General features: G+C 37.0%; 2 protein-coding genes and 1 long non-coding RNA gene across 3 annotated transcripts in view; 2 read left to right on the top strand and 1 right to left on the bottom strand.

Annotated features, from left to right (window-relative positions):
• Positions 1-22,255, bottom strand: part of LOC129451665 (uncharacterized) — a 197,740-nt gene that overhangs the window by 15,129 nt on the left and 160,356 nt on the right. The window lies entirely within an intron of this gene.
• The window catches only part of LOC129451648 (titin), a 142,767-nt gene that overhangs the window by 23,712 nt on the left and 96,800 nt on the right, over positions 1-22,255 (top strand). The window contains 10 exon segments of the mRNA XM_073854671.1: positions 4,117-4,395; positions 7,455-7,727; positions 10,248-10,526; positions 12,171-12,461; positions 12,581-12,868; positions 13,249-13,365; positions 13,458-13,731; positions 13,811-13,994; positions 14,245-14,325; positions 14,420-14,687. Coding sequence (XP_073710772.1) covers positions 4,117-4,395; positions 7,455-7,727; positions 10,248-10,526; positions 12,171-12,461; positions 12,581-12,868; positions 13,249-13,365; positions 13,458-13,731; positions 13,811-13,994; positions 14,245-14,325; positions 14,420-14,687 — 2,334 coding nt within the window.
• LOC141350162 (titin-like) lies at positions 5-3,999 on the top strand (the record flags this gene model as incomplete). The annotated part of the gene is made up of 1 exon (XM_073854652.1): positions 5-3,999. A coding segment is annotated over one exon (3,762 nt), but the record flags the coding sequence as incomplete, so codon positions are not given.

Genomic DNA, 22,255 nt, shown 5'->3' with positions numbered 1-22,255 from the left:
TTTTTGTTCAGCATTTTCTACCTCGACTATATCAACTCAGGAAGACTCTTACACAACAAGCCTTCATTTACAAGAGCAAAGCAAAACATTTGAACTTCAGCCAGAGTCTAAATTAATTTCCCAATCATTAGAGAAAAAGCCAAAAAAGCCAGTCTTTGTAACCGAAATCTCATCAGCAATTGCAAGTGCTGGAAACACAGCAAAATTTACTGTGCAAGTGTCAGGCTTCCCCAAACCAGATATTGAGTGGTACCACAATGGCCAGTTGATAAAGTCCTCATCTGTTTATACATTTGTCGAAGAGAAAGAAGAACATACTCTTGTCATAACTAGGATCACAAAAGAGTTGGAGGGAGAGTATACTTGCACAGCAAGTAACCAATTTGGAAAGTCCACATGCACTTCTTATCTTAATGTTAAAGTGGAGGATACCAAAAAACGAGAAGAGACTATTGGTCAGCCTCCATATTTCATCAAATCGATTAAATCCATGCAGTGCACAGTTGGAGGCCAGGCTCTCTTTGAATATACAGTTACAGGTTCCCCAATTCCCAATGTTCAGTGGTACAGAGGTAGCAGTCATATGCAACCTAGTAAGTACTGTTTTATTGTGAACAATACAGATGGGTCGGGCTATTTGATGATATTGGGTGTTCGGCAAAGCGACGGTGGCATTTACACTTGCAAGGCGTCTAATCCTCTTGGAGAAACATCTTGCAGTGCTGAACTCATTGTATTCTTAGAGACCAATTTACCATCTCTTCCCCAAGAGCTTAGTACCGAACAAGCCCCTGAATCTTGTTTGTTTAGCGAGAGCCTATCTGAACAAGTCAGAGCTAGTCTTCAACAAGAACGCCAGGTGATTTACACCACTAGTACTGAAGATAGGCAAACTATAAAAAGTGAACAGACAGATGTCTTGCATTCTTTAAATGTATCCGAAGCTACGGCACACACAGAGCAGATAACGCAACAAGCTGCGGTGTTGCAATCTCACGAAGTGCAGGAGGGAGTAACAGTTGCCCCTGCCCAGCCAAAACCAGTGGTGGTGACTCCTCTAAAACAGCTCCACATGGGAGCAATGACCCCTGCTGTTCAAGAAAGCCAAGGCTTTATCGAAAAACACTGTGATCGTATTTTAAGTCCAGAGATAAGAGAGCTTGAGCTGGCTATTGAGGAGCCTTCAAAAAGCATGTCTGCCATTTCAGAGAGTGCAACACCATTTACCATAGTGAAAGCTGAGTCTTTGATTAAAATGCAAACAGAAGAGACACATGCTACTTCAGAGCCGAAGACTGTTGTTAGCGGGGCTCAAGTTGAAATTAAATGGCCGATTCTTAAAGAGGAATACACAACAATTCTAAATCCTAAAGAGGAAAGAAGCTACAGGGTTACTGAAGGGATTAAATTATTATATACCTCAACATCATCAGAGAATGTACCACTTGCAGAGGCTCATACTTCAGAGATATCATCTGTTGAGTACACTAAATGTTTAGTAGAAAAGGAGAAATATAAACCACTGCTTACTTCTGTAAGTGAGACTAAGCACATACTTTCAAAGGAGGACATTTTTGCAGTCCATAGACCAGTAGAAGAATCTGCCCAGCTTTCTAAAGAATCAGTATTAAAGTCAGCCATGATTTCTGAGGAAAAGGTCAACCTTATCGCTGATGAAACCACAGGAATACCTGATCTTGAGCATCCTTCTTCAGTACATTCCCAAAAAGAAGAAAACGAGATGCTTCATTTACAACTGATCAGTGACCAAGATACTCTTGTCTGTGAGGGCGGATTTACATGTGAGAAACCAGAAATAGAGAAGGTGGATGTAGGTACAATCCCAGTTGTTTTGCATACAGTGTCTACTGAAGAACAGAAAATGATTACTTATGAACCGTTATCACAGTTTTCATCCAAAGATACTTCAGTGGTCCTAAAGCCCAGAGTAGAGCAACCCGCTGCACTGCATCTTCACTCTGTGCAATCAGAAGCTAACTTATATAAAGAAGGGTTACTTTCAGTGGGAAAGCAAGAAGAACAGACAGCCACCCAGAGACAAGAAAAAGCCTGTAAATATGTAGCTACTAACGAAGAGAAAATTGAACTGATTGCAGATTATGTCAAAGATCTTGAAGTGACTGTAGAAGGGTTTAAGATTGAGCACCCAAGAACTGAGTCTAGACCCTTGAATCTTCTTCAGGTGGTCTCACAGCCTGTGCCTCTTTCAAAGGAAAGACAGATTACCTGTGATGTCAAGAGGCATTGTGCACTTGTACAGAAAGAGGATTGTCGGGATGACATGCATGCAGCGTTTGTGTCAGAATGTCATTCTTTAGAGGAAGGTTTTACAGACACTCTTAAAGCAGTTGAGGAATTTACTTGTAGAACAGGTGTAGAGCCTCGAGTACCAGTTCAGTCTTTTCACATAGAGGAAAAAGAAGTATCAACCGAAAGTTGTACTGCTCTTGATGCTGCAGAACAAGACTTTGCCGTTAAAATTCAAGAGGGTCAGTCTGTTAGACAGTCCATACTGATAGAGGAAAAACTTACCCTGATGGGTGAAAAGTCTCAAAGCATTACCAGATCAGAGGCATCACAGATAAATATTACAACTCACCCCGCAGAACCTTTTTTAATAACTGAATCACAGGAATGCAAAACTCTTCCGAAGGAACTTACCTTCGTTATTCCCGTACCGAAATTACACAGTTTGGATATCAAACAACAGTTGAAAATGACACTTCGGTCTGCAGTGGCTCGTGATCAACCCTTAATTTTGGCCGATGTAGTGGAAAGTTTAGCAGCTGTTGAAGTGAAGGAGGTCAAAGTGCATAAGGAACCAGGGTACGTTATGTTCACATATTTAGTTACATCAGCAGGCCCACCATTAGAAATAACTATTGGATTTGAGGGTGAATACCCCCAGCTAGCCAATCTTAAAAATGAACTTCTTGCTGCCTTTAACTCTATACTTCATCAAGAGCAACACGTACTGACTTCTGAAAAACTAGGCCCCATGCTACTTGACAGACCTGATCAATTACAGGTTGGCAGAGCTTCTTCAAGCCCAATGTTCTCAGCAATTTCAACAGAAAATGTAGAATTGTTTGAAGTGCTTAATAAGCATTCTGCCACTTTGCAAACAGAATCCAAATTTCCAATCCAGTCTACAGTTGCTCAGAAGCAAGCTGCTATCCAGGAATCAAAGCATCATGTGGTTGAGACAGCCATGGAGAGCCAAAGTTTTACTGAGACTGAAAGCAAAGAAATTCAGTACCAATCATTTGAAAGTTATGATAGGGATGAAAGTGTTACAGGTATTACCATTGATGCTTCTACTAGGCAGGTTATTGTTGAACAGTCTATGGATGTCCACATTCAAGAAGACAACAAAGAGAGCTTTGTAACAGAGGATAATTTGATAAGAGAAAAAACAGAGGTAAAGACAAAAGAAGTCTCCTTTGAAACACAATTAAAAGACATTACTGCGGAAGAAAATTCCAAGGTTACATTGTCTGTTAGAATAAAGCATGTAAAAAGTGTTAACTGGCTTTTTAATGGCATATTGATCAAGTCTGGCCAGGAGTTCAAATGTTTGAAGGGCAATGACTCTTACACACTAGTCATCAACAAAGTTACCAAGGAGAAACACGAAGGTGAATATACCTGTGAGGCTGTGAGTGAAGCTGGCAAGACGTCCTCATCATCAAGGCTCACTGTGGTCTCAAGAGGTTGGACCTTTGTGGATATTATTTCGTCTTAGATGAGATATCACTCTTAACAGTTCAACCATCACAAATTAACCAGCGGACACCTGCAACGTTGTCATCACATTCCACTCTTTTTTTATAGAAATGCTTACTTTATGTGTGCTAAACTGTATCACTTTTTATTATAATAGCACTTTTTCCATCATCTAAGCTCTTCAAGCATGACCATGTCATGTGTGGTTCTTCATCACTCCTCTGCTAACATAGCACCCTTTTCCCCTAGTCACCCCAGGATCATTCCATTTCTGATACACTTTCACATATCCCTAAAAGCAGTCTTCATGCTTGTGTCAATGTACTAACTATTGTATTTCTTTTTATTTTTTATTATTGCAAAATTCAGTGCCTCCAGTTTTCAAGAGGAAGATAACTGACATGGACACCAACGTTGGCAGCCCAGTGAAGTTTGAATGTGAGATTGAAGATGCGCCCAATGTGACTTTCAAGTGGTTCAGGTCTGGATCAGAAATCAAACAGGGTGACAAGTACAGGATCATCAGCAAGGTCGGCTCCTCATCCTTGGAGCTCCTCAACCCAACAAAGGCAGACGCTGGAGAATACATGTGCCGTATCTCAAATAAGCATGGTAGTGACAGCTGCGCTGCTAAGCTGAGCATCACTGGTGAGTAAACTTTTTTGTTTTTATATGCTTTGCTTACGATTTACCGAAAGACAGAGATTCATTGTCAGCGAGATTGTGGTTTATCAGAAGCTGTTAAAGGTGTTTTTTTATCCAGTTTTCACTCAAAAAGGATGAAATATCCCTACTGAAAAGACCATTTAAAACCAGAATGAGATGGTTGGCTGGTTTTAGCTGGTCTCCCAGCCTGGTTTTATCTGTTAAGCTGGTATAGGAGGCTGGTTTTAGAAGGGTTTGTTACACTCTTAGCTGGTTAGGCTGGTTTTAACTGGTCTTTTCAGTAGGGAAAAGTCATTATTGAATATTAAATAAAATCAGTCGTTCAAATCCATAGATGTAGTCAAGTGATAAATTTAACATCTTCCTTAATGTTGTTTTCACACTATTTACAATGTATTCTGTTTCTGATGTAGAAAATCTTAGAGATTTGTTGATCAAAACTTTTATCTTAAGTGCATATTGGATCATAATTATGGGGTGAACTGGTAAGGATTCATAACATAGTGAGCTTTGAAAGATGATCATTTATTAAAATAATTATTTGTGGTACATATTGCTTTGGTGGTAATGTAGTTGCAGTAAATTACTCATCTTTTGTAAATTACCAATCTATTGACAGAGCAAGGTAGGTATTGTCCCAAGTCATTGTTCTCCTGTGTTTGTTGATTTGTGTTGTACTGTACATACTGTATGTGTCTGTTAAAACATACTGATTATAAAAAATGCTGGTTATTCAGCACTCCACGCAATGTATATCCCCACAATGATTATATGACAACCTTGCGTTTCTAAGAGCCTGCATGTGTGGTTCATAACTTGCCAAGAACTTTGGTCAAACAGGCATATAACATAGCATTATAGAAGCATTATATAAAGAAATTATTTGGGTGCGGGTGAAGTCATTAGAAATTTTTCTTTGAATCAAGCTTGATGCTAGGGCAGCAATACTAGATTGACTGTGGTGGACTTGATTTTACAAATAGTACTTCCTAGGTTAGTTGATTAGCATTCTTGTTGGAAGTGATAGACCAATATATTGCAGTGACCGGTTTATCAGCCAATATTTGGATTTTTGTTATCGGCATTGGCCGATATATCTTTTAAATCGTCCAGTAAATCTTTCTGCCCCTTAAATGTGTTGTTCTTAATGAAAAGACAATCAGATGTGAAGCTAAAGTATGATAGACAGTAAAATGACTAATCACTTTTCACTTTATAACATGATGTTATGTTGTGTTACAGAAAACAACACTTTGGCGTGCAGCAAAGTCTTAGTTAAATGGTCCTCTGTAAAAAAAAATTTGCTGTCTTAATTTTTTTGTTGAATCAACTCAGATTTACAAGTTATTTCAACTTACTATTATTTATCTTGACTAAAGATGAGTTGTTGTGACTAGAAATGAAAAAAGTCAAATTCATTTTATAAGTTGTAGCAACCCATCTCTTGTCAAGATGGATAATAAATAAATAAGTTGACTTTTTGTTGATTCAACAAAAAAATTAAGGCAACAAAGATTTTCCACAGTGTGTAAGGTGTCAGATCTGCAGTACGTATCTAAATATAAATTATAAATATAAAAATATAAATATAAAGGGCCTATATTTATAAATGGTATGCATAACAAATGCTTATTTAAATGTACCAATTTTCTGTTTGTCCCTCACTTACTGTTATTACATTTATGTTTTATCGGCCTCATATTGGCAAATCGGCCACATTGCTTTCTTAATATTGGTATTGGCTATGAAAAAAATCCATATCGGTCAACCACTGCTTTTCGGTACTAAAACAGCCTTTTTATTGACCTGTGGATAGATTTAGGTTGCTTTAGGGTTGAGATATAATGCCAGGACAATTTTTTTGGACATGTTATTCCTACCCAGTCTCACGTAGATGCATATAAATAGCACGAAGTGTAAAAATCGTGCAATAAATACGCCAAATTCCACTTTGGCGTGCATATGATACCCCAGTCCTTCCCATTCACTTAAATGGTGCATCTTTTTTTGTCATTTTATTTATTGGTTTCTCTTTTTTTCTGTTTTTTAAACCATTTTCGCTTGGGTTTAGGGTTAGATTTTAGATTTGCTTAAAGGGGACAGAGAATGAAAAACCATTTTTACCTTGTCTTTGTTGAATAATGGTAGTCTACCCACATTCACAAACATACAAAAAGTGCTAAACATGCTAAACATCTCAGTCTCATAGAAATTCCTCTTTTAGAAATGTCAGCCAGAAAACAGCCCAATCTGAAAAACTGATGCTTATGACATCACAGGCATCTAACTGCCCATCCACTTTAAAATAATTGGCTACATTTTTTGAGTGGCAGCAAAGTCAGCCAATCAGTAATGAGATTGCAAGTTAAGCCAGTAGGGGGAGCCAAATAGGTGCAAAACCACTCGTTTGAAATCCCCCACCCTAATAGAGCTATCTGAGAGAGGTTTTTAGGAAGCTTCTAAGGCATTACAGACCCAAACAAAAAAATTTTTGTCTACATGTCACATCACAGAACAAGGATAAATACTCCGTTCAACCATTCTATGTCACCTTTAATGAGGTTATTTAATATAGAGGTTTCTGCATGTTTTTGTCCATGTTTAAGCCATGGTCACTTGGAGTTAGGGTTAGATATGGGGTTTGGGTTAGGATGTCATTTTTTGTAACAAAAATTTGTTTTAACCCTAAACCCAATCGAAAATGGTAAAAAAAAGAAAAACCAATAAATAAAACGACAAAAAAAGATGCACCGTTTAAGTGAATGGGAAGGACTGGCGTATCATATGCATGCCAAAGTGGAATTTGGCATAGGTATTGCACGATTTTTACACTTCGTGCTATTTATACGCAACTCCGTGAGACTGGGCTGGTTATTCCAGGTCTAACAAAACATTGTTAGAAAATATCTTACTGTTCCTAATGGCAAAATAATGGTATCTGTTGATTATGCAAGGTTTTTATAGTTATACTCAAGGCTTATAGTAACAGCGAGAGTTTATGTTTATGGTTTTGATGAAATCCATTTAATTTTCGTTCTCAGAAACCCCCTTCATCAGAAAAGAATTACCAATGGATGTAGTGAAGGAGACCTGTGCTTTATTTGGACATGAGGTCTTTGATACTGCCCCATTTGACATGAACGGGTATATGCATAAGAGATGTGTCACTTCTGACAAAACACAAATATTATTTGAGGATTTAATCGGATATTTGGACAAGCATCCCTTTGAAAGTTCAAATGTTGGGGAGTACCAATGTTACCTGTCAAACGAAGTTGGGAAAATCGTCTCAAAATCAGTTGGTATGATAAGAGGTTAGTATGCTTGAGAAAGACGAGAAGAAGAATCGTTTCTGCAGGTTCCCAGCACTAACAGGTGTGCTACTAACATGCAGCGCAGGCTACAACGGCAAGCTAAAACTTTTAACAATGCTTTCAGGCCATTCAGCTGCTGCTCTTGCTATGACTTATTTGATCAAGCTTCATGTTGACCTGCAATATTAACATCTTTAATATGTTTTAATCTGAAAACACCAGTGCAATGTGGTTTAATAAGAAGATTAGGGTTCTTTTATTTTTATATAATATAGTGATAACATCAGGGGTTCTTCATCAATTAAACTTCTAAGTTTACTAGAACATAATGATTCAAAAATCAACTCTTAAGGCTTTTACCATACATACAAATCTATGATTTGAAAAGTTTTATGCATTTATGTAGTATTATCCAAATATTGAGAAGAGACCAACTGCATTAAGGTGTGATTATTAACATCTGTTTAGTTTTCTTGCCTCTTTCCTGACTCTTTCTTATCAAAGCGTTCTAGCTTTGAATTTCTGAAGCCCATGGATTGGCACACAAGTAATCTTTGAGAAGAAACTCTTTATGTTCTTTCTTTCCCAATTTGAGGAGGATGGAGATAAACCTGGATTATGGTGGTAGACTTAGTTCTGCTTCTTCTTTGGTTATTAGTTCGTGAAATAGTTCAGGATCTAAAGTGTCTGCATAGTACCAAATTTATGAAAATCACAATACGAGGTCCTTGTTCTGGTGGTTGCGATTGTTCCTGTTAATTAACATTGTATATCTTGAACTGTATATAAATAGCAACTTGTTAATGGTGAGATTGTCTTTAAATTCGTAAGCTTACTCTTGTGAATACTTGTTTTTATTCGTTCTTGTTGTTGTAGTTGTTTGTTTTTTATAGAAATGAAAATCTTGAACTTGACATTGGTTGCTGGTAGATCTGAACTTCGAGCAGAGCTTGAGAAACTGATTCAAGATCAAAGATGACACTTTGGATCTTTCTAAGTCAGAACTAAATAGTTTTGTAAAGAATTGATCCAATATAGATGAAGGCGACAAAGGTGATGAAAGAGAAACTGAAGAGAAATCTTGTTTTGTGGAAGAAACCGTTGAAGGATCTTAAAATAAAAGAACAGCAAAATAAAGGAAAAACTAATTTAAAAAAAAATCTTGAAGACAATGCCGCTATTTTGGAAAGTCTGCAGTCACAGATTTTTTCACATTCTTGCATGATGATGGATTTTAATTATCCTGAAATTTTAATCATTTTAACTGTTTTGGAAAATATCATAAATGCATCTTGACAGCTTACTATTTGCTTTGTGAAAAGACTGAGTGAATATCCATCCCAATGAGCCAAAAGCTGAGACTTGAGTGTTCATTCATTGGATCCCAAAAAATCTTTGCCACATGGTACAAACATGGCAAACAACTTTTGCATCCCATCGATACAACACCTAAGTGAAAAATAACTCCTGTGTCTTGGAATGCTTATACGTGTACAGAGGAAACCACTGGATCATACTCTTGTAAAAGTCTTAAATACATATGGGACATATATATGTCCTGTTAATGCATGGCTCTAGGAATACTCAGCTAAAACGATGGCAATGTGTCGATTTTTTTTAATGAGGAGCATATCTGTGGTGCTCAAAGTGATTTTTTAGCTGCAACAGTCCTGATACGTTTACTAAAGTGATAGTTCACAATAATGGATATTTGCCATTATTTTCTGTTGAACACAAAATAAGATATTTGAGAAAGTCTGGGCTGTCGTTTTTCCATTTAGTAGAAGTCAGTAGGAATTAAAAAGCGGGCAAAGGTGGCATAAAAGTAATTAACCTGATTAATAACCTGTTTTTTGGTACTAAAAAAACAATGTAAAGAGTCAGGTTTTAACTCTTGAATCTTGAAGTGTCTACATGCAAAAAAGAGAGTACAGGAAAATACTTTTAAGCTTCAAAGATCAGTAAATTGTACTGGATTCTTGTCAGGCTGTCTTTCAATGTTCCTAAAGGCCAATTCACACTGGGTAGACATACTCCCACGCGTCTGTTGGGTCCGTGTGAAACCCCCTTTGGCAGTTGTCGGATCAAAGTAAATGAGACTTTAGAATGTGGGTGTCTGTTGGTGTTGGTAGATGTCTGACCAGTGTAAATTGGCCTTTAGGTTGCAAGGTTACCCATGCAAATGAGATCACTTGATATTGCAGCATTGGAGAGCATGTCATTTGGGATTCTGAACATTTTTTTTTGGCAACTATATGGTGTGATGCTGATATCTTGCACGTCCAGTGTAGTGGCTTATGTCTTTTTTCAAATATGTATTGTCCTGTGATAAAATTTAAGGGCTACTATGAGGAATGGCATGTGATGTAACTTTTTGACTTGCTTGGGAACAAAATTGATTGAGGTTGCATACTTTGAGTAGTAGAATATATACGCATGGATGATGTTTTGAGTATATGCGTGTCGTTTTTGTGGTTGTTAAGGAAGTAACTTGAATGGATCATATGCTGTTCTTCTCAGAGCCGGCCAAGTTTGTGAAGAAGTTGACAGACATGACTATCCCAATGAGTCAGAAACTGAAACTTCAGTGCACATTTACCGGAGCACCCAAGATGTTTGTTACATGGTACAAAGATGGAAAGCAACTCTATGCCTCCTACAGATACAACACATGGATAAATGATGACACTTGCAGCTTGGAGTGTCTTCATGAGTGTAATAATGACACAGCTGGACAATACTCTTGTGAGGTGTCCAATTCCTATGGAACTGATATCTGTCATGCCCAAGTGACCACTGGTTAGTATGATTTAAAGTCTCTTAGCGTTGGATGGAAGTTGATTTTAGAGAAGAATCCCATGATTTGATATTTATAAATTTGTAAAAGTTATGCGACTGGTCTGATGTTGTCATGCACTGGTCAACATTGCAGCTAAAGTCAGCAAATTGAATAACAGATCCATATTCAATAACAACATTTCATTTCTTTATTTGTTTCATTTAATTTTCCAAAGACCCTTAAATCTTCTTTGTAAAATTACTAGATTTCAATATGAAACAAACCAACATTTACAAAGAAAATCTCAACAAGGGATAGACTGATACTGTAGCTTGGCTTATATATATAAAATGCTTTTTTGAGAATACAGTGAGCTTCAAAAACAGCACTGTTGCACTACACATTAACCATTCCAATTATTTAAAAAAATAGGCCTATGCATTAAAACCAAAACCGCTTCATGCAGTGTACAGCTTACACAGTAGCAAATTTAACAAACCTTAAATAGTCTAATAAGCACACATTAATCTGCTTTTACATGATCTAGTATATAATGCTTCTCTAATATACATTTTAAAGAGTCTTAAATGAAAACCGTTCAACTTTAGAAGGTATATAAGAAGGTTCGATTAGAAGCGACACTTTGCAAGAGCACTGGAAGACTGTTCAATCATAAAATCACAAGATTTTAATGCAAGAAGAACAAAATATCAAGTGTGGATGAAACTGCACGTCTGGCTATTCTGAAGGTCGACTGGGGCAGATGCTAATGTTGGCATGCTAGTAAAGAAACCAAACTCCCTTTAGGAGAGTCTCCGTACTCGGCGGCCATGTTTGCAATGCGTCCGGGCAACTATCTCGGTCATCCAAGACCAAGTTCTATCAACTTGAATGGGGGAAGGACAAGTTCGCTTCCTAGAATCGCTTGCTAAAATAGCAAATCTTTCTGACCAAGAATGAACTTGACATCAACTGTACAATTGCTTCTCAAATTCATCTTAAAAATATATTATTCCAGGTTGCTTCAGCTACTACGCATGTGCAAAGACTGGCAAGAACCTTACAACACTGTTATATGCCCTACTGAAAAAGCTGGTTAGCAGGCTTGTTTTAGGGGGGTTTAAAAAATTTTATCTGGTCAAGCTGGTCCCAGCTGTCCCACCAGATAAAACCAGCTGCCCCACCAGCTTGACCAGTTTTTTCAGGCTGGGAGGGCCAGCTTTAAACAGCTACTTCCATCTTACACCAGCTAAGACCAGCCAACTAGCTTAGCCAAGCTGGCCAAACTTCCAGCATGGTCAAGTTTGTTTAAGCTGGATGGTCAGCTGGTCTTTCAGCCTGACCAGCTTAAAAGTGTCCAAACCTCCTCTAAAAGCAGCCTGCTATACTAGTTTGCCCAGCAAAAACCAGGCTGGGAGGTCTTTTCATTGGGGAGAGCTCCTCCCCAGAAAATCATCAGTTTTATCAATTGATGATTGGCTCTTTTTATTGGAAGGCAAAACTTCCATCACTAGAGCGACCCTAGTGAGCGTTGCATTTCCCCCATTCAATAATAGAACTGTGGCATCTTGATTGAAAAACAAATGTTCCACTGTTTGTTTTATTTTGTATTTTGCTTGTAATGTGATTGATTGTTATCTGTGCTTAATGTGTTTCATTTTCAGAGCGCAAAATTCCACCAACCTTCACTAAGAAACCCTCAGAGCAAGTTGAGGATAGTGAGGGCAAATTGGTGAAGCTTGAGGCTCGAGTGTCTGGCTCACAACCTCTGTCTGTAAGCTGGTACAAAGATAATGGAGAGATCTTGAGCTCTGACATCTGTGACATTTCCTTCAAGAACAACATAGCTGTGATGTGCATCAAGAATGCCAAAGCCACAGACAGTGGTGCTTACACATGCAGTGCTACGAATGAAGCTGGCTCCGCCTCCTTCGAGGTGGTGGTTAACATCAAAGGTAGTTAAAAGTTGTTTTAAGACGTTTCACGTCGTCTTGTCTTTATTATCTTGTTTCTGAATGCTGTGTTAGCTGTATAACCATGAACGGCTCATATCATTTACTTTTTTAAATTCTAGAGCAAAAAATACCACCATCTTTTGACGTTCCCCTTAAACCTGTGACAATCAATGAGGAGGAAAGGCTAAACCTTAGCTGCCATGTCTGTGGCTCCACTCCTCTGAATATTCAGTGGATGAAGGACAGAAGGGAAATCACATCTTCTGCTAGCACCAAAATCACATTTGTGGATGGCACAGCCACCCTGGAGATATCCAAGGCATCCAAAACAGATGCCGGTGACTATTTATGCAAGGCAACAAATGATGCTGGTAATGAATTCTCCAAAGCTAAAGTCACCATTGCAGGTAATTTGACAATCTTTGATTTAAATCTAACTTTGTTGCAAATACTCTTAATTTAGCTGCTTTTAAATGCACTTTTAGGGAGTTTCCAATTAATCCATGAATCTCATTCTCCCATTTTATTATATACCAAATACTTTTTGGTTTCTTTTCAAGTGCTTTGAATGTTCATTTTGCTATTTTTTTTACCCAAGTTTTCTATTTTCTTTCTGTCACAACTGAGCTTGTGATCTTGAAAACGTTTTTCAACCATTTGATTCCAATTCATCCTTGAGTAACTCAGGACCATTTTGAGATACACTGTTCCTGTGATTCATTTGGCTAACCTTTAATATTATTGGATTATGGGTTTTTGATTAATTTCCATGTCTTATGTAAATCAGAAAAACGTGGTGCTGCACCAGCAAAAGTGCCAGCAGCCCCCACAGAAACTCAGGCAGTTAAAAAACTGGACAACTTGTTCTTCATTGAGGAACCCAAGAGCCTTCATATCATTGAGAGTAAGTTGCTGATTTCCATTAAACAGTTTTCTATGTGTCATTTTGAGCATGTTGAATTTAATAACGTCATCACATCATAATCTGGATTACAGAGGGCACAGCTACCTTCATTGCTAAAGTTGGTGGAGATCCCATTCCCAATGTTAAATGGATGAAGGGCAAATGGCGGCAGATGACTCACGGTGGTCGAGTCAGCATTCAACAAAAGGGCCAAGAGGCCAAGTTGGAGATCAAGGAGGTGACCAAATCCGACTCTGGTCAGTACAGATGTATTGCCTCAAACAAACATGGAGAAATTGAGTGCAGCACTGACATGAATGTTGAACAGAAGAAAGAGACTGGACCAGAGATGGTGACACTGAAGAAGTAAGTCTGGTTTTTCCTTTATACCTCTGTCCTATCTTAGGAATGATTATAGCCTAAAATTCTTTTTTGTTGCCTTCAGAACTCCATCAAAGCAGAAATCTCCAAAAGAGACCAAAGACATTGACATTGTTGAGCTGCTACGAAACGTAGACCCAAAAGAGTATGAGAAATATGCTCGCATGTATGGAATCACAGACTACCGTGGTATCCTTCAAGCCATTGAGATACTGAAGAAGGAGAAAGAACACGAAAGTGGAAGACGGGTAGATAGATTGAAAAGCTTTGTATAAATGGATGATTTAAAGCTTTTGTTTCTTGCATCGAGTGTTAAAGTCGAGTCTAACTCGAGTCCAGGTCAAGACCAAGATCGAGTGTCGAGTCCGAGTCAAGATGACATCCAGCTTTATCTATTGGTCTTGACTCGGACTCAAGTTGGAATAGACTACAACATTGCTTGTATCTCTTTGAGATTTAAATCCATGTAGTCTAATCATTCTCTGTTTTCTAATTCAGGAAAGCGAACATGGGCGAGAATACGATGAAGATTTGGCAAAACTTATGTCTGATTTGCAAAGCAGGATGGAACACACTGAAGTATGTTGCTTCAGTTTTTTTAGTTTAATGTTTGTATGATATTTGCATCATCTACATTTTGTTAAATTAAACGTATATAAAATTGTTTTTGCAGCCTGTTACCCTGGTTAAAGACATTAAGGACCAGACAACGCAAGTTAACAAGGACGCAACATTTGAGTGTGAGATTAAAATCAACTATCCAGAGATTTCACTCTCTTGGTATAAAGATACAAGAAAGCTAGAAACAAGTGATAAATACGAAGTTCAAATTGTGGATGATCATCACATATTGAAGATCAAAAACTGTCAGACCAGCGACCAGGGAAATTACCGTGTCGTTTGTGGGCCACATATATCCAGTGCCAGATTGACAGTAATGGGTAAGTTCTCTACATTAAAATACAATAGCATTGAAATTTACCATGATTTACCGTACTGCAATGAGTCATGATCAAGTGTGACCAACTGCAATGATTTATGTCGTACAACATTTATATACTATATATATAAAAAATATACTAAAAACCTTGATTATTCTGGTTAGTCACATTGTACTGCTAATATTTTGAACAAGACTGTATATATATAAAGACGACTACACAGGTTCTGGGATCAAACCAGATGTACGAATTGTGACTCACTTTGTTAGGGCATTACTAACCTCTTCATTCTGGTTTCTTGTCTTACAAGCAGATATGTTTTTTCTCATCTTTTCATTTCTCAAACAAGCTTAAATGAGTGTATATTGTATGTGTGTCTGAATGTAAATATTTCTTTCTCCATTTTCTTTTCTTTTTGAAGACCGTGAATGCGTTTCAAGACTATTAACCATTTCGATCTTTTTATATTATCTGTAGCTGACCAAATTCAATTCACCAAGCGCATTCAGAATATCGTGGTGAATGAACGTCAGTCGGCCACTTTTGAGTGCGAGTTGGCCTTTGACAATGCGGTCGTCGCCTGGTATAAAGATTCATGGGAACTTAAAGAGAGCCCAAAATATACCTTCAGATGTGAAGGACGAAGACACTTTATGGTCATCCGTAATGTAACATCTGAGGATGAAGGTGTGTACAATAGTCACAAAATGGTATCGTAAATATAGTTAAAATAGTTTGAACTCATTTAACTTGACTGAAAATCTTTTAGGCGTGTACTCTGTGATTGCACGACTGGAGCCTGTGGGTGAAACTAAAAGTACAGCTGAGCTTTATCTGTCAGGCAAAGGTACAAGTTTTATTGTAAAGTAGCATCGGTTGCTTTTTTAGTAGAGTTTAGTCAAAAATAATTATATTTTACCTTCTTTTCCAGAAATTGAGTTAAGAACGCGTTCCTTTGGTAAGTTGTTTGTCGTGCATAGGATTTTAGGATTAACAGTTTTTTATTATCCCCATCCCCAACTAATGTTATGCAAACTGTAAACCTTAAAAAAATACTTTTTAATGAAGTCAATCATAGAAATTTATCTAAAAAATAATTTTAACATGTCCAGATGTTCCTGATACATCAATACATGTGCCTGATGTGACATCTGTGATAAGTTTTAAAGGTAAGACTGAGATAAACAAATAAATAAATAAACGGTAGTGTTGTAATTTACCTTCCCTCATGATAATAAAATACTGTTTGTTTAAAAGATGAAACCTCTGAATTTCATTATGAAGAAAAGTCTGAAATAACAGGTATTATTTCCACAATATCTAAGTGTTGTTTAACCTTTAATAGTGGAACTTAATTCGCTTAATGCCTTAATACACTAAGCTTGCAGTATCCAAATGGACTAATATTACAACATAAGCCCCTCTTTGTCTAATTCCACATTAATCCTCATTTCTTCCTCCCAGTTACTTTTTCTTTCTTTCTTTCTTTCTTTCTTTCTTTCTTTTTCTTTTTTATTTATTCCTCTATTTATTTATTTTCCCTATTGATTAATTTATTTTTTCTCTTTCTTTTGTCTTTTTTTCTTTTGTTATTTATTTCTCTTTCTTTCTTTGTTTCTTTATTTATTTTCCTTTTTCTTTCTTTCTTTCTTTCTTTATTTATTTTCCCTTTTTCTTTCTTTCTTTATAAATTTTTCCTCTTTCTTTCTTTCTTTCTTTCTTTCTTTCTTTTTCCTTTTTCTTTCTCTATTTATTTTTCCTCTTTGTTCTTTCTTTTTCTTTCTTTCTTTTTCTTTATTTATTTTTTCCTCTATTTATTTATTTTTCCTATTTATTTATTTTTACTCTTTTGTCTTTTTTTCTTTCTTTCTTTCTTTATTTATTTCTCTTTCTTTCTTTCTTTCTTTCTTTTTCCTCTTTCTTTCTTTCTTTATTTATTTACTTTCGCTCTTTCTTTCTTTCTTTATTAATTTTTCCTCTTTCTTTCTTTCTTTCTTTCTTTCTTTTTCCTCTTTCTTTCTGTCTTTCTTTCTCTATTTATTTTTCCTCTTTCTTTCTTTCTTTCCTTATTTTTCCTCTTTCTTTCTTTCTTTAATTTATTTTCCTTTTCTTTCTTTGTTTCTTTATTTTTCCTCTTTCTTACTTTCTTTTTTCCTCTTTCTTTCTTTCTTTTTCCCCTCTTTTTTTTTCTTTTTCTTTTTTCTTTCTTTATTTTTCCTATTTTCTTTCTTTATTTTTCCTATTTTCTTTCTTTCTTTTTTCTTTTTCGTTCTTCTATCTTTCTTTCTTTCTCTCTGTGCCCTTTAACTTCTAAATATGAAATTTTGTCCAACATACTTGTCCAATTACCTTAATTTAAAGACCCCCATGTCTTTAAATTATAAAACATACAATATTTTATTGTTGTATGATAGAGTATCAGAGCTGGACAGTCGAAGAGAAGAGTGTTACATATGAACTCTCTACAGTGCAAGGTATACTGTGGTTAAAACTCTTAGTGTCTATAATTAAGAGAATAACACTTTGCTTATCTAGTTTGGTGTCTTGTCATATTTTTGTACTGTATGTGTGAACTTGCTTCACTCATCTTCATCTTAATTGTCTTTATTACATGTCGTCTAAACCACCGTGTGTATGTTTTCCACTTTTCTTTGTCATATTATCACCAATAAACATCATTACAGTCCATCCCCTGACATGCAGTAACCCATCAGCCTCTTCATCATTTAATATATCATTAACACTTTTAATCTACAGGTATCAGTGTGCCGTAACCTTTGTGATTGTACGTTTGTTTCATTTTTTTCTATTGCTGAAAATGTTAATGTTTCTCTACAGAGCTGCAGAAACCCGTTGAGGAGACCGTGACAAAACGTGTAGTAGAAAAGATGGAAGAGGCCCCTAAGAAAGGTATTTGTTGAAAGTAAAATGCAAAATCATTAATCATCTCTTAACAGTTATATGTGCCCAGCTAACTGCTTTAGCGTTTTCTTTAATAAAACACTTATCATGTGTTGTCTTTGCTGAACCATGAACAACTTTGGTTCGTCTCTTGTTTGTGTTTAATTTGTCTAATATTGTACGTCATTGTGAAGTTGCGTCCATTGTGTGTAATTACTATTTTGTTGTGTGTAAATGACTGTTTTCTTTTAATGCTTTTGCAATAATGCTAAAAGCATGAATACTTTGGCTACATGAACTCTGCTTAAGCCTTTTAGTTTTATTCTAACAAAATTGATGTATTTTAAGTACTGGAAGTTATACAGCTACCAGAAGAGACACCAGACACAGCCTTCATACAGACTGCACAGATTCCTGAAAAAGGTATCTACATGTCTTTTCTTGAGTATACTATTGTTCCCCAGTTCTTTTGTGTTTATTGTTTACTACTAATATGTTAAGTTTTTCATTTTGTGAGATTTTGTATATTATCAGACGTGTTTGTGCACTTGCTGTACATGTAGTTATTTAGTTTGGAAACACTTAAACTCTGACTAAAATATATTGCTGATCTTTCGAAGAACCCGAGGTCAGGAAACCTGTTGAGGAGAAAGTGGCCTCTCTTAAAGTGACGGAACAAAAAGAACAACCCCCAGCCAAAGGTATTGTCACCAGTATGTGTTTAATGTGTAATATAACTTCTGTATTCATTTAATCTCTTTAACTGTCTATTGTAAAGAGTTCAAAATGTGTTATGTGTGAAACTGTAGTCTGCAGTTTACTCTTGTTAATCTGTAGTCTGATTTTCTTGTTATGTATGTGTTCGTAGTGTCGGATAATTCTTAATATACAGTCTATTTGTGATGCACACAGTATTTTAAATGTATTACGTTTGTGTTGTCAATATCCTTTGGGAAACTGATAGCAATGTCAGTGTTACTTAAAGATGTTTTAAAACCTACAGCCTCAGAGCCTAAGCCTCAGGTGCCAGCAGAACCCAAAGAGACTCCAGTGGTTGTGGCTAAGCCTGAACCTAAGCCTGAGCCAAAGGTTATTTCAAAGCCTGAGCCAGTAGCTACACCAAAACCTGAACCAAAAGCTACTCCAAAGCCTGAGCAGATAGCCACACCAAAACCTGAGACCAAGCCTGAGCCAAAGGTTACTCTAAAACCTGAGCCCAAGCCTGAGCCGATAGCTACACCCAAGCCTGAGCCGATAGCTACACCAAAACCTGAGCCCAAGCCTGAGCCAAAAGTTACTCTAAAACCTGAGCCCAGGCCTGAGCTGGTAGCTACACCCAAGCCTGAGCCGATAGCTACACCAAAACCTGAGCCCAAGCCTGAGCCAATACCTACACCCAAGCCTGAGCTGATAGCTGCACCAAAACCTGAGCCAGTACCTACATCCAAGCCTGAGCCAAAAGTTACTGCAAAACCTGAGCCCAAGCCCGAGAAAGCTGTGGCACCGTCTGTCAAAGGTATTGTGTGTTAATACTTGTTTGTGCTTCAGTTTATCTGTTGTAAGTGTCTTTATATATGTGTGTGTCTGTCATGTGTATGTGGTATATGGGTATTATTGAACTCTTACAGTGCCTTTGTTCAACTTTGGATGATGTAGTCATCTTTGCTTTATGTTTGCCACTTTGTTTTTGATATTCTTTAAAAGAACTTGAAGCTCCTAAAAAGCCTGAAGCAGTACCTCAACCAGCTATTAAAAAAGATGAGGCTTTAACTTCAAAGCCAGACACTGCTCAAATTAAAGGTAACTTTAAAAGTTTGATGGAAATACATTATTATATATAGTTTTTGTGGGTTATCTTAAACCTGTTGCATTTTTGTTGTTTATCTTATTATTAGTCACCTTAACTGGTGCTCTTGATGTTTGATGTTATGGTCCAGGTTTATTCAGTTCTCTTAAATGGCTCTGTTTAATAGGGGCCTTAAACTGAATACATAGGTTTTCTTAAATTAATACACTGTGTGTTCCTTTGAAGCTCCTTTGGAGATGAAGGAGACAGTTGCTTCAAAAGTAAAGCTAGATAATAAACCAGAGCCGGCACTTGCTGCGCCTGTGCCACCAAAGACAGAGCCATCAAAGAAAGAAGTCTCTCAGCTACCTCAAGATCTCTTATCTACACCTGTCTTTTCCAAGCCACCAAAAGTAGAGACAGCTAGTCAGCGAATGCACACTCCAGAGCCAGTTAGAAAACAGTCAGCTCCACTGGAGATTATTCAAGAACCCACAAGAAAGCCAACTTACCAAGAAGTGTCCAAAGCAGAACCTGATAAAAAGGTAGAGCCTTTGCCTAAACTTTCGGAGGCCCGGGAAACAGAACAAGTTAAAAAACAAGACCCACCAAAGATGGCACCAATTACAAAGCCACCAGTTGCATACAAAAAGGAGACTTGTTTACAGAAAGGTATAAAGCTATATAAAAATACAGCCCTGCATTTATGGGTATAAGCAAATTATGCAAACTCTTGAAATTTTCAGCTGATCTTATTTTTCTTGGTTATGTCTCTGTTATCTTGTACTTAATGTGCTATTCTTTATCTGGCATACTTTACAAAGTGGTTGAAGTAAAGCCTGCAGAAGTATCATCTGAGAGAAAACCAGTGGGTACACTGGAGACTGAGATGCCCTCAGCCAAAGGTATGCATGGTTGGATGATATTCTGTAATTACTAATGCTACTTTTTAGGTTAATGAATATAGAGTTAAACATTAAAAGGGAACTATATAATTTTTGTTTGCATGGAGGTTTTGTAAAAAAAACTCTTTAGCCGCGTTGTGTGGTGCAATCTTGAATATCTTTCATCTTTAAAGTCTTTTCAGCTTCAGAGAGTATTGACCGAATTCCCAATAAAGTGGAAGTAACAACACAAAAGATTTACATGAAGGAAGAAGTTTGTTTGACTAAAGAAGTCGTGAAGGAGAGTCGTGGCATTTCTCATATGCCTGAAGATATTTTGCCCGTCCAAGCTGAAGAACATTTCGTGGGTCATCACAGTAGAGAACCAACTGATGTTGTGAAGATGATTGAAACGGAGGTCTCCAGGAAGCCAGAACAAGCACCAGCTTTAGAGATGGCTGAAATGAAAAAGGAGATATTGGTGACATGTAGTATTTCAAAAAGAGATGAAAGCTTCGCAGATGTGGTCCTACCTATCAGTGAGGCATCACTGGAAAGGCAAGAAATTACACAGAATGAAAAGTATGCAGTGAACGATAGTTCAATCCAGAAGAAACATGTCACTGAAACAGAGGTGATCATTCAAAGACAAGAAGAAATTCCTAAGAAAAGTACTGAAGCCAAGAGATCACAGACAGAACCTCCTCAGATGACACCAGTAGTTAAAGCAAAAGAGATTGGAAACGAATTAGATAAAGTGCATGACAAAGGTAAACCATGCAATCTTCAGCATATGCTTAGCAATCTTTTCTTGAATTTTATTATGCCGAAAAGGCAACTGTGATTTACCTTAAACCATGTGCCTGCATTTATGGCCAAGTTCCTCTTTTATATCTTGTCACATCTTGAATGTGTTATACTTCTTAATCAGATGAGAAGACCCAGGCTGTAGCATCTTCTGTGTCAGAAGTTATTTCTTCTACAAAAGGTACACAAAGAGCGCTGAAAGAACCGATTCATGATTTGAAGAATTGGTTTCTTTGTGTGATTGTGCGCTTTGTGTTTGTACGCTCATCTGCAAATGTTCTGCTACCTTATTGTGACCAAGGGTTACTTTTATTTCAAGAACCAGAATTGGTGAAGCAACCTGAACCCGTTGCACCCAAACCAACTGTGGTTCCAGTTGAACAGAAAAGATTGTCTCCTTCAAAAGGTATACAGCAAGAAATATTGGCTGCGATATAAGTTAGGCACACATTTGGTGTGTCTTCTTCTGTGGTCACCATTTCTGTTGTGACTATGGTATCTTCTTATTTAAAGAGCCCACTGTTGAAAAGAAACCAGTACCTGAAGCACCAAAGCCGACTGTGGCTCCAGTTGAACAGAAAAAAGGTATACAGTACAAGATCATAATGGGAGAAAAGTTTAATGGTCTAATTATTTGCTTTCTTAATCTTGATTCTTTTCATCTTGAAATCTTAATAGTCCATTTGTCTTTGCTGTTTTTGGTTTTGACTTTGGCATTATCCTATTTAAAGAGCCCATTGTTGAAAAGAAACCAGCACCTGAAGCACCAAAACCAACTGTGGCTCCAATTGAAAAGAAAGTACTGCCTCCTCCTAAAGGTATACAGTACAAAGCCATACTAAAGGGACTATTTTTGGACCATATTATATGGTGCAAATGTTTTCTTGGTTGATCTTTCTTTCTTTTAATCTTTAAATCTTAATGTCCAGTCAAGCTTATTCCATTGTCTTTGTTATGTTGGTGACTATGGCATTATTTTATTTAAAGAGCCAACCATTGAAAAGAAACCAGCACCTGAAGCACCAAAACCAACTGAGGCTCCAGTTGAAAAGAAAGTACTGCCTCCTCCTAAAGGTATACAGTACAAAGCCATACCAGAGGAACTATTTTCATATTATATGGTGCAATTGTTGCTTGGTTAATCTTTCTTTCTTTTAATCTTTAAATCTTCATAGCCCAGTGAAACTAAT

Source organism: Misgurnus anguillicaudatus, chromosome 17 (assembly GCF_027580225.2).
Source record: "Misgurnus anguillicaudatus chromosome 17, ASM2758022v2, whole genome shotgun sequence".
Taxonomy (NCBI): domain Eukaryota; kingdom Metazoa; phylum Chordata; class Actinopteri; order Cypriniformes; family Cobitidae; genus Misgurnus; species Misgurnus anguillicaudatus.
The sequence above is the reverse complement of the archived record's forward strand: the minus strand, read 5'-3'. Positions and strand labels throughout refer to the sequence as shown.